A 14078-nucleotide genomic window follows, 5' to 3' on the forward strand; every position below is an offset into this window, starting at 1 on the left:
AGCCATTACTGACTTTACAGTATTAAATGCGCGTAAGAAAGCTATCAATTCCATACTTGTAAAATACTTAACAATCACCTTTATCATCTGAGTGATACAGATTCAAAATAAATATTTTAGAGAACACATTATATTTTCTTGAATGAATAAGAACAAAATATGATATAAATATCAAAATGCCATAATGAAACCCATCACATTGTTGCAAACCTAAAAATAATTTTTAAAGTATCTATTCTTTTTAAAAAGTATCTAACATATTATAAATACTTAAATGCTTAATATCTATACAAATAAAATGTCCTTTATGCTAAATCATGTGAAATATTATTTATGATCTTCAGTTTGATTTTCTTGTGTCTAATGGTATATCTTCGGTAATTTTCTGTGTCAGTAACATATATTTAGTTCATTCTTTGCAGTGATCCAATGATACTCAATATGAATGTATTTGAGAAGTTTTCTTGAAACATCTAGGTTGTTCCACTGCATTTATAAAACATGACTTATGACTTGGGAGCCAGAAATGGTGGTACACACCATTAATTTGAGCGTTGGAGAGGCGGAAATGGGAAGATCACCACAAATCTGTGACTAGCCAATTGCACTGCAGTCTAGTTTACATAGTGAGCCCATGTCTTGGACTGTCTCATGAATTTTAAGTTTTAAATAAAAATAAGTGCTTTTAATCCCAGTATCCAGGAGTCAGAGGCAGGCAGATCTCTATAAGTTCAAGATAAGCCTGACCTACCAGAAGAGGTCCAGGCCAGCCAGGGATATCTAGTGAGACCCTTTCTCAAAAAATAAATAAAATAAAATTTTAAAAAGATTTAGAGAACATATATACAACAACAACAAACAAACAAACAAACAAACAAACAACTTTGCCCTGGATTTTGTAAAAATTTTTAAGTTAGTTTTTTTGGTTTTGTACATTTATTATCCCCACCCCCCATTTTTGGTATTGGTTGCTTCATTAGATATTTAGGTATGTTCTCAGAATGCATAGGAGGATTGCTGTAGCTAAGTTATTTGAGGCCAAGTTATCAAGACTATTTCAGAAAAGGAGATGGGGTATTTCAGTCTTTGGTCCTGGGATGAGAAGTTATAGAATAGTTAAAGATACAGCAAACAGACAAAACAACAAGCTGCCAACGATAGGAGGAGAATGTGGTGTTCTAGAAGACCAACATATGGAGAAGCTGTATCTTAGTGATCTGAACTAAATGCTGATTATACCTGTAGTAATTCAAGAATTGAAAACTGCCCATTGAGTACAGAGAGAAGAAAAGGCAGTTGTTGATCGTGACAAGATCAGTTTCAAAGAAAGAATATATAGGAAAAGAAATGAAAAGAAAAAAAAAGCAAAAACAAATTTTGCTATCAAGCTGGGTCATAAAGAACAATAAGTTAGGAGAAAAAAAAAAAAGCCCAGCCGGGCAGTGGTGGCACACCAGTGCTTTGGAGGTAGAGGTAGGCGGATTTCTGAGTTTGAGGCCAGCCTGGTCTACAGAGTGAATTCCAGGACAGCCAAGACTACACAGAGAAACCCTGTCTCAACACCCCTCCCCCCCCCCAAAAAAAAAGAAAAGAAAGGAAAAGTCCAATATTTCTATATTGCCTGGAAACAGGTCATCAGAAAGGAGACAGTGATGATATAGGAGTAAGTTGGTGAAGAGCTTTGGTTTTTGTTGTGGGATGTGAATGCTAAGTATACAGTCTGCCATTGAGCTATACGCTCAGTCCTAATACAATATTGTAAGCAGGTAAAGAGACATAGACTGAGGTACAAGGTCAAAGGGTTAAAAATAAGTGCAGGAGTTGAGGGTGTAGTTCTGTTTGCAGAGTACTTTCCTAACATAAAGCCTAACATAACTTTCCTAACATAAAGGTGTGGATCTGGGCCGGAGAGATGGCGCAGCAGTTAAGAGCACTGACTGCTCTTCCAGAGGTCCTGAGTCAATTCCCAGCAACTACATGGTGGCTTGCAACCATCTGTAATGGGATCTGATGCCCTCTTCTGGTATATCTGAAGACAGCTACAGTGTACTTATGTATAATAAATAAATCTTTTTAAAAAAAAGGTGTGAATCTATAACATACCTTGCATGCTAGTTAGTACCTGTGATCCTAGTACTGAGGAGATGAAGGAAGTAAGTTCATGCTGAGATACATGTAACCCTACCACAAAAGAATAACAATAAAATCCCTTAAGAATACTCCATTGTAGCTCATGGTCCAGCTTAAAAGTACTGCCTAATCTTCCAGAGGACTTAAGTTTGATTATCAGCATCTACAAGACAGCTCACAACTGTCTGTAATTCCAGTTCCAGGGGATCCAGTGCCCTTTTCTGGCCTCCATAAAGATAAATATGCAGACAAATCACTTATACACATAAAATAATGAATTAATAATTATAATAACAATAAAGAGCAGGTCATATGAGCACAAGGAACTGGTATTGCCAGACTAACATAGATCTTAAGAATAGAAATTTGGAAGGTCTTCTAACTTCTGTTTTCTCTGAAATTTGAAAAAAGATCTGTAACTATAAGTGTACTATTGGTTTATTGTTGTTTGTTTGTTTGTTTGTTTGAGATATGTAGCTCACTAGAGAGTCCTGACTGACTGGTAACTCACTATGTAGACTAGGCTAGCTTCAAACTCATAGAGATGTGCCTATCTCTACCTCTCAAGTGGGGGGATTAAAATTGTGCACCACCACACCCAGCCCCATATTGATGTTTTTAACTGTGTAGGTAAGTGACCAGAAATCAAAGGAGAATCACTGATCTAGTATATCCTGCTACTAAAAAAAAAGCCTTCTTTATTTTTTCTCACCTTTTTATAGGTATTTGTGTGTATGCACATCTGGAGGTCAAAGAACAACTTGAGAGAATCAGTTTCTCCTTCCACCATGTGGGTTCTGGGGTTCTAACTAGAAAGGAAGGAGGCAGTTTTACTGGGGCAGTGGTACAGAGACAGGTTACAGAGAGAGGGACAGAGCAATTCAGACGGGTGAAGACAGAGTAAGCCAGAGGATGGGAAGGAGCCAGAAGATTAGAACAAATTGCCAAAGTTAGTATGAGGCCAACCAGAGCAGTTCAGTCAGAAGCTGAGAGGAATCAAATTGAATCAGTCAGCTGGAGGAGGAGTTTGAGCCCGTTTACCAGCCAGCCAGAGTTCAGAAAGAACTAGAAAGGGTGAGCTTATTCAATTCAGCAGTAAGTCTGTGAGGCTAAAAATATTCTAGGACTAGATAAGATTGTATAGAGGCTAGAAGCTTCCAGGCCTAGGTTAGCAGATTGAGGCAGTAAGCCTCAGAGAAGACAATTGGCTCAGGAGAATAAAAGTTACTTTTACAGATATTAGTGACAAGAAGTTTATGTTTTTAAAACATTAAATCTCTACTTTCCTCTCTTCCTCCTCCCCAACTCCCCCCGCCCCCACACACACACCACATCACTCACTCTCTCAGCTCTTTCAGACAGGCTCTAATTATGAATGTCATGTCATCCTTACCTCAAATTCTAAATCCTATTTCAGCTTCCTGAGTGCTAGGGATACAGGCAGGGACTGCAATGCCCAACTGTGTTTGGTTTTTGTTGTTGTTGTTGTTGTTTACAGAAATGATAATAGAATCAGTCAGTCTCTGAGCTTGAGTAATAAGTTAGTGGCTTGGGCTATTTTAATTGTTTGTTTGAAGACAGTACCTCATGATGTAGACCAGGCTGGCTTGGAATTCCTGTGTAGTCCGTGGTCTCAAGCCACGAACTTGTGGAGATCTTGTGTCTACTGCCCCTAATGCTAGGGTTTCAGGTGTGTTCTACCACTCTAGCTATCATTTTGAGGTGATTTTAAGCTCAGTATTTTATATCTAGAAGTTAAGATTCCCTAAGTTTATGTACTCTATTGAACTTTTAGCTACTTTTATTATAACTCCAAAGAAATCAGATTCTCAGGACCAGGGACTGGATATGTATCTTGGTTACAGAGTGCATACTTAGTATATGTGTGTATGATCATTCCTTAGCACCAAAAGAAACATTCTAAGGACTATGATTTTGTGAATATAGAAGTTCTTTTTGTCTCAAAATAGTTCTTTTTTTTTTTCTCTCTTTCTTTCTTTTTCCTTTGATGGGAGTGCTGGAAGTTGAGAAAGGATTTCTCTGTATAGCTGTCCTGGAACTCTCTATAGATCAGACTGGCCTTGAACTTAGAGATCCACCTACCTATGCTTCCCAAATTCTGGGATTAAAGGTGTTGCACCACCACCACCACCCAACTTCAAAATAGTTCTTAATTTTATATTGTAGAGACTATTTTACATGAACTAGCTTCATAATCAAGTGTTGCCATAGCTTTGTGATCCCAAGTATAGTACCTTAATAGATTGGATCATTGAAATACATGTCTTAAAGTTTGGAATCTTAAAAGTTTTCATTTATCTGTTTCACTGTGGACTTAAATTGTAACATATGTGTTTGTAGGAGTTGCTTTCTATTTATGACTGTAGAGAGATGCAGAGCAATGGCCCAGGTTACCAGTTGTGGAAAAGATTCCCTGAGCATGTCCGGGAAATATTAGAGCCTCATCTCAATACTAGGTAGGTTTTTCTATTCATTTAAATTATTGTCACATTTTTTTCTAATTTTGTAAATTTAATATTACTTTCATAGAGTTTTTAACATCAAAAGTATTTTTGATGTTGGGGTTCTTCATCAACGAAGTGCCTGCTGGTAAGCATGAAGATTGGAGTTCAGATCCCTGAACCCATATAAAAAGCCAGACCTTTCACATGGACCTGAAACCCATAGGACCTGAAACCCAATGGAATTTGGCAAGCTGTTGACCCAGTCTCAATTTAAAAAAAAAAAAAAAAGGAGAAGGAGGAAGAAGAGGAGGAGGAAGGAAAGAAGGAAGGGAGGGAGGGAGGGAGGGAGGGAGGGAGGAAGGAAGGAAGGAAGGACGGATGGACGGATAAACGGACAAGATGTTCGTCATCTGAGAAGGCACCCAATGTTTCCACTGGCCTCCATGTATATACATACACATTTGCACCAGAGAATACACTCATAGGCTCACATAAAAAGTAGAAGCCCACATTTCTGCCACTTTTTAAGTAGTTGTACTAAGTTTTAAGTAGTTGTGTACAAGAGTGACCTTAGGACAGTAATGAGAATTTGTATATAATACTTTTTTATTTAACATATTTTACATTATTTAGTTGTATGTGAGTGTGTGTGTGTGTGTGTGTGTGTGTGTGTGTGTGTGTGAGCTCATGCTATGGCACACATAGAAGTCAGAAGACAACTTGTGGGAGTTGACTTTTTCCTTCCAACCATGGTGGTTCAGGGAGCAAACTCGAGTTATCTAACTTGGCAGCAAGTACCTTTACCTGCTGAGCCATTACACTAGTCCATGGTGTGACACATTTGTAACAGAGATTGAAGGAACTTCTCAGATGGGGTACCACTGAGCTTTTAATATACAGTCTCTAAATTTAGAGTGCAGCTGTAAATGGTACCTGTATTTGGAAGATTTAAGTTTTAGAACCAGTTGAATCTAATGAAGTTCAAAGTTGCCACAGAAATAATTTGTTCAGAAAACTTGAGAATGTGACTAGGCAGAACCTGACTTGTAGTTCATACTCATTAATTTTTTAAGTTAAATTCACTTAAGCATTTTAGTCACATAAAAATGTCTTCACACAAAAGTTTTACTCCTGTTTTACTGTTATATTTGAGATTTGTGGATTTCTTGTTTTCTAAAACATGGGCTATAGTAAAGTATTATTTTTTTGCTGAAGATCTCGAGCATAGAGCAACTATAATAAATATCAATTAGAATCTATGCCTTTCAGAAAATTCTACAGCTATGTAGTTGTGAGATGAGAGCTGTTTGAACATGTTTAACAAAAAGTCACGCTGAGGACACAAAGGAAAGTCATACTGCACTAATGGGAGACTTTCTCTTATTTTAATAAGGAAAGCTAAAGACACCAGCTGTGTTTACAGGTTAGATTTTAAGAAAAGCACTTACTTTTATTCTATGTGAAGTCGGAAGTACAGGAGATGATATCACTGGGCAAAAGTGGCAGTAGACATGGTACAGATAAATAAAGGAGCATTAGCATTAGTGAAGGGGAAAATTCTTTAGAAGCTTAGCATTTGATTAAGTGGTCTAGCCAAACATTGAAGTCAGTCATGATTATAAAAATTAAGGCAGAAAGAATTAGCAGTGTACTGAAATTATCAATTAGTGTCAATAATCAGTGAGTTAGTAGATGCCCAAAAAGAGGAGTCATGGAGAATAATTTAAGTGAGCAGCTTGACTTTGACTGGAGGTCCGGAGGATCTGAGGGTGAGATGTACTCAGATTCTAAGGTGCACCTGAGGAGTATATAATGACCTGCTCCACCCTTAAGACAGATAGAACAGCACTGTCTTTCACCAGAATTCAGCAACTATATCAGAGTACCTGTTCTCAGTAAAGAGGTGCATATAACTTCTTGTGCTTTTGTTCTAAACACATATTTTCAATATGTAAATTTTCAAAATTACAGATATAAGAGTTCCCAGAAATCAACAGATTGGTCTGGAGTAACGAAGCCAATTTACTTAAGTAAACTAGGTAATAACTTTGCAGAATGGTCATCATCTTGGGCAGGTTATCTTATAACAAAGGTAAGAGAACCTAGTTCAGAATGTATTAACTGAATAGAAATTCTGGAAGAATCTGGAACATATACCTGAATGCAAAGCACATGTTACAAAAAGAATATATTGATATGATTGAAAATGTTTATCAATAATAACAATATTTAACTGTTTAATTTTAATTAAAAATTTTAGTAATTATAGTTCCTAGGTAAAAGGCTATTCTTTTATCAAAATAAATTCTAGAATTAATTTACTACAAAGTATCCATCATATCTACATTTTACACTGCAAAATAATACCACTCAAGAGAATTTACAGGCTGAAAGAATTAAAAGGTAGTATTTTTTATTTTTATGCTTACATATTTTAATGTAAACAAGATATCTTACCATTTACTGATACTTTTGGAAGAAGATATATCATCTATACTTGTATCTAAAATAAAGATATTTTTAAATGAAATTTCATAAGGTATATCTGTAAAGTTTCCCTAATAGAAAATTTCTGTGGGCCTAACTAAAAAAAAAAAAAAAAAATGCTGTGCATTCTAAGAAAATGCTTAAGGGATAATTAAAATTTACAACTTTTGCTTTAAATTTACATGTTTCTTAGTATTTCAAAATAACAAGTATTAAATGGCAAATTTAAAGCATTTTCACTTTTTTATAAACACACAAAAATAGGTGTGAAATAGTGAATATTATTAATTTAACTATTTCTAGTTCCAAATATTTTATTTTTGTCAAAATTTAATATTTTCTAATTTTATTTGAAATTGTTTCAAGTAAACAATCTTTTTCATTTTAAGTGAAAATTTAATTTTCCAGTTCAAAAAAATCCTTTAAAACATTTTCTAACAGTTCAATAATCATAATAAGTTGAAGATTAGATCATATTGTTGACATTTGATTTTAAATTGAAAGCTGAACCTTGAATAGACTTACAGTGTTCATGTTTTGAACTTTTTAATGCCCAACTTAGTTTCTATTTCTTTTATCTTTATCCTACAGTTTGTCATTGCATACTACTTAAAAGTACCAGCTACATACTTAATGTGCTAACTCAGCATACATTTTTGTTACTTGGTTTAAGGAATTAGCACAATTAATTATTAATTAATTAGCACTTAAGGAATTAATATACTTAATAATAGCTAAATAAGATATACTCAGGGAAGTTAATCTATAACAAAACATGAGACATTGAAAAAGAGCTGTAAAAGAGGAGAGGCCATGTATGTTAATGTAGCTAGCAGCTACATTCCCACTAGGATCTCAGTACTTTTGGCATTTGAGATCAGTCAGAGGGATAATCTGAAGTTCCCCTTGGTGATTGTCCATCTTTCTCTTCATGGAGAATACCTACTCAGTCATGAATTATCTCACGTGGTACACTTGAACATTCAGTCAATAGAATAAAATGGAAAACTACTAATCTTTCTTAAACCATTTGAGTTTATAGGTTCGGGATAATCTTGCCAGTAAGATCTTCACATGCTGTAGCATAATGATGAAGCATGATTTTAAAGTCACCATCTATCTTCTTCCACATATCCTAGTATATGTCTTGTTGGGTTGTAATCAAGAAGATCAGCAAGAGGTGAGAGTTAACTTATTTGGTTTCCAGACATGTGACTTGAGTTCTGAACATGTGAAACTTAATTTCTCTAACTTAGTATTAGAAGCTACAGAGTAGGGGCTAACAAGATGGCTCAGTGGACACAATGCTTGCCACACAAGACTGATGACCTGAGTTCAGTATCCTGATTCCACATTAGAAAGAGAGAACCAAGCTCTGAAAGTTGTCCCCTGACCATCACATGTACACCATGGAACACCCACACTTGCTTTCTCACGCATACACAAATAATAAATGCTAGCACTTGAGAGGCAGAGTGGCAGGAGCATCAGGAGCTAGAAGTCACCTTCAGCCACACAGCCCATTTAAGTCCAACCTGTGTACATGAGCTGTCTCCTAGCTTTAAAAATGTTTAATACAAAAAACTATAATGTCATTATCAGTTCAATTATTTATTTACTCTGAAATTAATTACAATTACTCTTCTTAAAACTTTTTATTTATGTGTAGGTAGGTGTCACATATATTTGCAATTGCCCAGGGAGACCAGAAAAGTGTTTCAGAGTCCCTGGAGCTGGAGGTATAGGCAGTTCTGTCTCATGTATTTCTCCTGAACTCCATCCTCTGAATGACCAGCAAGCACTTTTAACCGCTGAACCATTATCTGTCTAGACCTTTTTTGTTATTCTCATCAACTCTTCTAACTCACTGATTTAGGTATAGATAAGAAAAGTTATTGTTAATCTGCTATTTCTCTTAATTATTGCTAAAATGTTTAGTCTTTGATATTAAGTGATCCGATAGAGATACATTACTAACTTTAACTGAATTATTTAGGTTTATGCAGAAATTATGGCAGTACTTAAGCATGATGAGCAGCATGCCATCAGTACCCAAGACAGTGCATCTGATCTGTGCCAGCTGAGTACACAGACTGTGTTCTCTGTGCTTGACCATCTCACCCAATGGGCAAGGCACAAATTTCAGGCATTGAATGCTGAGAAACTTGCACAAAACAAACCAAAAGGAGGTAAGGTCAACAAAATATGTGAATATTTCCTTGTACTATCTACCAGTCAACTTGTCCTTGAGTTAATTCTAAATTTAAGCATTAGTTATTTTCTTTTTAAGACACTGTCTCAACATGGAGCCACAGCTGGCCTAGCTTTCCATATGTAGACCAGCCTGGTCTCAAACTCAGAAATCTGTTTGTCTGCTTCCAAAGTGCTTAAGATTAAGGGTGTGCTGTATCATTTGTTTGTCTTTGCACTACTGGGAATGAAACATGAGGCCTTATATATGGTACACAAGCATTCTACTGCTGAGCAACACCTCCAGCCGTGTGCATTTTTAAATTGGTAATAATTCACACTTCTCACTGAGAAAAGACAGTTAATATATGACCTCACTCTAGGGTTAGAGTGGAGCTCTGAGGTAGAATGCTTATCTAGGATGTTGAAGACCTAAATACCAGAGTTTTTACCTCAGTAATGTAAAAATCAAAACAAAAATCCAAGAAACTGCAGTTTTATTATATCCATGGACAAAATGCATACCTAATTTTTCTTTATATAAGCTAGGGTCTCTCTGTCCAATTTTTGTGTTTAATGAGATGATATATACAAGTGTCAGTGTGAGCTATGAGTAGGTGATGGAGTGATACTAAAGCTGCGCCACTCCTCACTGTTAAATCATTTGCTCCGTGTGCCTCGGTGTTTGTGTGTGAGCAGAATCTGCTGGCCACTGAGCACATGATTGTACAACAACAGCATTAGAGCTACTGTTCTATAATTTTGTTTTTGTGGTATTACAGTTTCAAAGAATCTTTTAGTAAGATCAAAGAATCTTTTAGAGTTATGAATCTCATTAGAGCTACCCTACCATCAGCCCCTGCACATAGTTATTTGTTGACAAGACTTATATTGATCGCCGGGTGTGGTGGCGCACGCCTTTAATCCCAGCACTCAGGAGGCAGAGGCAGGCGGATTTCTGAGTTCAAGACCAGCCTGGTCTACAAAGTGAGTTTCAGGACAGCCAGGGCTACACAGAGAAACCCTGTATCGAAAAACCAAAAAAGAAAAAAAAAGACTTATACTGATCACACAGTAATGAATACTCTTCTTGCTTTTGAACCACTTTTTTATTGTTCTTGCAGTACACAAAAGGTTACAACCCTATTGCTGCTGTTTCTCCCTCAGCCATTCTCATGGTTATCATGTTTTTCTTTCTAGGTTTTGGGACTAATTTTAAAAATTGACAATCTGATATTCCTAAAGAGACAAAATTGTCAGTTTATGAGCCACTCCCTCCTTTTATGCCTAATAAACACAATAGGTTATTATTTTACAAGTTTTCTGTATTTGCAAATAATTACCTGTTTGCAGGAATGTTTTCTATAGAGTATGATTAAGTAGCAATTATCCATTTGTTTGTAATAGCCTAGTTCTGTTTGTAAAAAATCTTAAAAGCAAGCTTACTAACTTGGCTATTACTTTCATTAACACTGCAATTAAAATTCTTTCTTTTAAGACTAACACTTGGAGGCAAGGAGTAAAAATAGCTCATAGATCTTTGCCTAGCATGAAGAAAGGCCAGGACTCAGTCTTCTCCACTGGGGGATGCAAAACAAAAAGCTGAACTTTAAACTATTAAAAAATCCTACCCCATAACTCTGCACGTTCCTTACTAAATAATTGCATCTTATCAATATTTTGTAGTCGTCGGTAAAAACAAAATATATTTCTATTATCTTCATATCTTTTTTACCAATTATAGTTTTGCATTTATTCCTTGCAATAATTTGTAAGGAAGGCAAAACAAATATCACAATTTCTGCTTAACAGATGAGAATCAGATTCAATGAGTTGAATAGTGTTCACAGTTAATAAAAATGGGAGAAATGGAGCAAGATCCTCTGAGCAGACATCTTGTACTTCATTAAGACCAAAATACTAGCCACCAATACATTTGTATTACTTAATTTAAAAAATTAAAGTTAGATATGTCATCATTTAAATGTTTATCTTATCAGTCTTTAACTACTTTTTTTTATTTTTTTTAATCCAGTATCAAATGTGAATTTTGAAGACTATCAGAGTGTAACTCGTTTTCTAGACCTCATACCTCAGGATACTCTGGCTGTAGCGTCCTTTCGTTCCAAAGCATACACACGAGCCGTAATGCACTTTGAGTCATTTATTACAGAAAAGAAGCAAAATATTCAAAAGCATCTTGGATTTCTACAGGTTTGAAATTAATATAGTTAACTTAATAAAAAAGAGTAACATTTGTGGTGACATGTTCTTTTTATTGACTATTCCAGACACTCTTAGGTACTAAATATTTGTAATACTTTAGATGCTTACTGATAGTAAGAAGAGACTGAAATTATTTTAGTAAGATACCTAAGTGTGTTGATGCATTTGTCCTGAGTAACAGGCACTTGTCCTTAAAATGAGAGTAGGGAAATGAGTAACTTCTGAAGTAATGATAGTTATTTAGAGGCATCTCCATGGAGTTGGGAAGGAGCATTGTGTATACAAAGAGTAAAATGACAGTTTTAGAATGACATTTAGAGATGATAAAGGAACACTATGTCATACAGAACATTAGAAGATGTATACTAGACCAGTGTGGTCATATTTTGCTAAATGTCTGTAGCAGTTGTGGAGGAAGGGTATAAAGGGCTATGATTCCAGCCATTACTGTTGTCCCTGCAAGAGGCATTAGCCTCAGCTTGGGGTGACTGAATAGGGAGATGCAAGAATGCTGATGAAACAAAGGTTTATAAAATAATATGATACTATGTGAGAAACAAAAGAAGAAGTATATAAGGCTAAGACAGAGGAAGCAATATGATTCAAATTAGCAGACTTTGCCACACTGAAAGTAAAGTGTAGCAGAAGAACTGGGAAGCAGGCTGAGTGTGCTGCTCAGGGATAAACACTTGACTGCCATATGCAAGGTCTTACATGTGGTTGATTCCAGCACCACAAATCCACACAGAACGCAAATACACCAGGTATGGCATAGCATGATGGTTCACACCTGTAATCTCAGTATTCAGGAGGCTGAAGCAAAAAAAGAATTTGCAGAATTTTAATAGCTGGTTTCAGTTTACGTTCATGATCTTAAATATCTATAACATTATACAGCTCTTTAACAATATCTTCAGTTCTTCTCTATTTCTCTAATAAAACCACTTGAACCTTCTCTTCAATTTATCATTCTTACCTCAAACTTAACTAATGGTCTTGCTTCATCCTTCATTATGAAAGTAGAAGCCAAATCTGCAGCAAATTCTCTGTAAATCTCTTATTCCTGGGGAAGACTCCTTGTCAGAATCTATCTTTGCACTATGTTCTTGGTATTTAGTTTTACTCCTTCAAAATGTCCTTTCTTCCCTACTATCATTAATTTCTCTTACTGACCCAGATTATATAGAGTATATAGATATGTTCTACTTAATTTTAAATAATTTTGAATTAAATCTTGATTCTACAATAACTCCTTTGATCTTAGATTCTCTAACATGTCTCCTTTCTTGTTTCTAGTAGCCAGCTTTAAAAAGAACTTTCTTTCTATCCCTGTATTATCATCTTTGACTCCTATTCACTCTGCCTATTCTAACAAGACTTCTCACCCAGCATGGTGTACACACCTTTTAATCCCAACAGTTGGGAGGCAGAGGTAGATGGATCTCTGTAAATTCAAGGCCAGTCAGGTCTGCAAATAGACTTTCAGGACAACCACAGTTCTGGTACACAGAAAAATCCTGTCTCTAAAAACCAAACCAAATCAGCCAAACAAAAACACCAAGACTTCTCTTTCTCTCTTTACTTTTAGCTTTTGTTGTTGTTATCTTGTTTGGGTTTTTAAGACAGGATTTCATGCAAAAATCCCTGCCCAAGCTTGCCTCTTAACTCATAAACTGGCCAGGAATGACCTTGAGTTCCTGATCCTCTTGCCTCAACCCCCCCAAAGTCAGAGGTTATAGCAGTATGACACTGTACCCATTCGTCTCTACACTATTCTTGCTAAAAAGAACTGGTTTCCATGTTATCAAACTCTGCCCATATTTTCTTAAACTTGCAATATCACTTGACAAACCTTTCTATTCTCATCAAGACTTTTGATTTCAGCCAGATTTGGTGGTGTATGTATAGTTGTGAACCCAACATAAGTTCAAGGTCTTCAGGGCTAACTTGGGCTCTATGCAACCCTTTCTCAAAACACTCACAGAAGGGCTTTGTTGTTCTGTCTTTTAATCTAGGAGACATTTGCTTTTCTTCCATGGCTTCAGGAATATTTTCTTTCTTTCTTTTTTTTTTTTTTTAAAGATTTATTTATTTATGTAAGTACACTGTAGCTGTCTTCAGACACACCAGAAGAGGGCGTCAGATCTCATTACCGATGGTTGTGAGCCACCATGTGGTTGCTGGGATTTGAACTCAGGACCTCTGGAAGAGCAGACAGTGCTCTTAACCGCTGAGCCATCTCTCCAGCCCCCAGGAATATTTTCTTACCTAGAATTCTGTTCTCTCTGGTTTCTCTTACCAGTGCATGCTCCCTACTCCTCAGAAATTACTTTATTGAGTCATAGCTTGTGCACAAAAAGTTGTATATGTGCAACATGTTTGTAGATAATACAATCAAAATCATAGTCAATACTAGGAGCATCATTACTTCTAAAAATGTCTCCCATACTCTTTATTGATTGATTGTGTATGTGTTAAAAGAATTTAATATGAGAGCATTTATTAAACTCTAACCATTCAATAATATGCACTAACGTCAGTCAGTATGGCTTACTCATGTTTTATAGTGAATGTGTAAAG

The 14078-nt window shown here is 35.9% G+C and overlaps 1 protein-coding gene across 7 annotated transcripts in view; it reads left to right on the forward strand.

Annotated features, from left to right (window-relative positions):
• The window catches only part of Atr (ataxia telangiectasia and Rad3 related), a 95621-nt gene that overhangs the window by 41575 nt on the left and 39968 nt on the right, over positions 1 to 14078 (forward strand). For 5 of the 7 annotated variants that reach the window (XR_001778905.2, XR_003947900.1, XR_003947901.1 and 2 more), the window contains 5 exons: positions 4492 to 4607; positions 6567 to 6687; positions 8125 to 8262; positions 9079 to 9271; positions 11308 to 11486. Coding sequence is in view for 4 of the 7 variants with exons in the window: in XM_006511184.4 (XP_006511247.1) it covers positions 4492 to 4607; positions 6567 to 6687; positions 8125 to 8262; positions 9079 to 9271; positions 11308 to 11486 (747 nt within the window). In the remaining 3 variants the exon portion in view is untranslated. Of the gene's footprint in view, positions 1 to 4491; positions 4608 to 6566; positions 6688 to 8124; positions 8263 to 9078; positions 9290 to 11307; positions 11487 to 14078 lie in introns of those variants that run through there. The other 2 variants (NM_019864.1, XM_011242749.2) reach the window with 2 other exon arrangements.

This window comes from Mus musculus, chromosome 9 (assembly GCF_000001635.26).
Source record: "Mus musculus strain C57BL/6J chromosome 9, GRCm38.p6 C57BL/6J".
In the NCBI taxonomy this organism is placed as follows: Eukaryota; Metazoa; Chordata; class Mammalia; order Rodentia; family Muridae; genus Mus; species Mus musculus.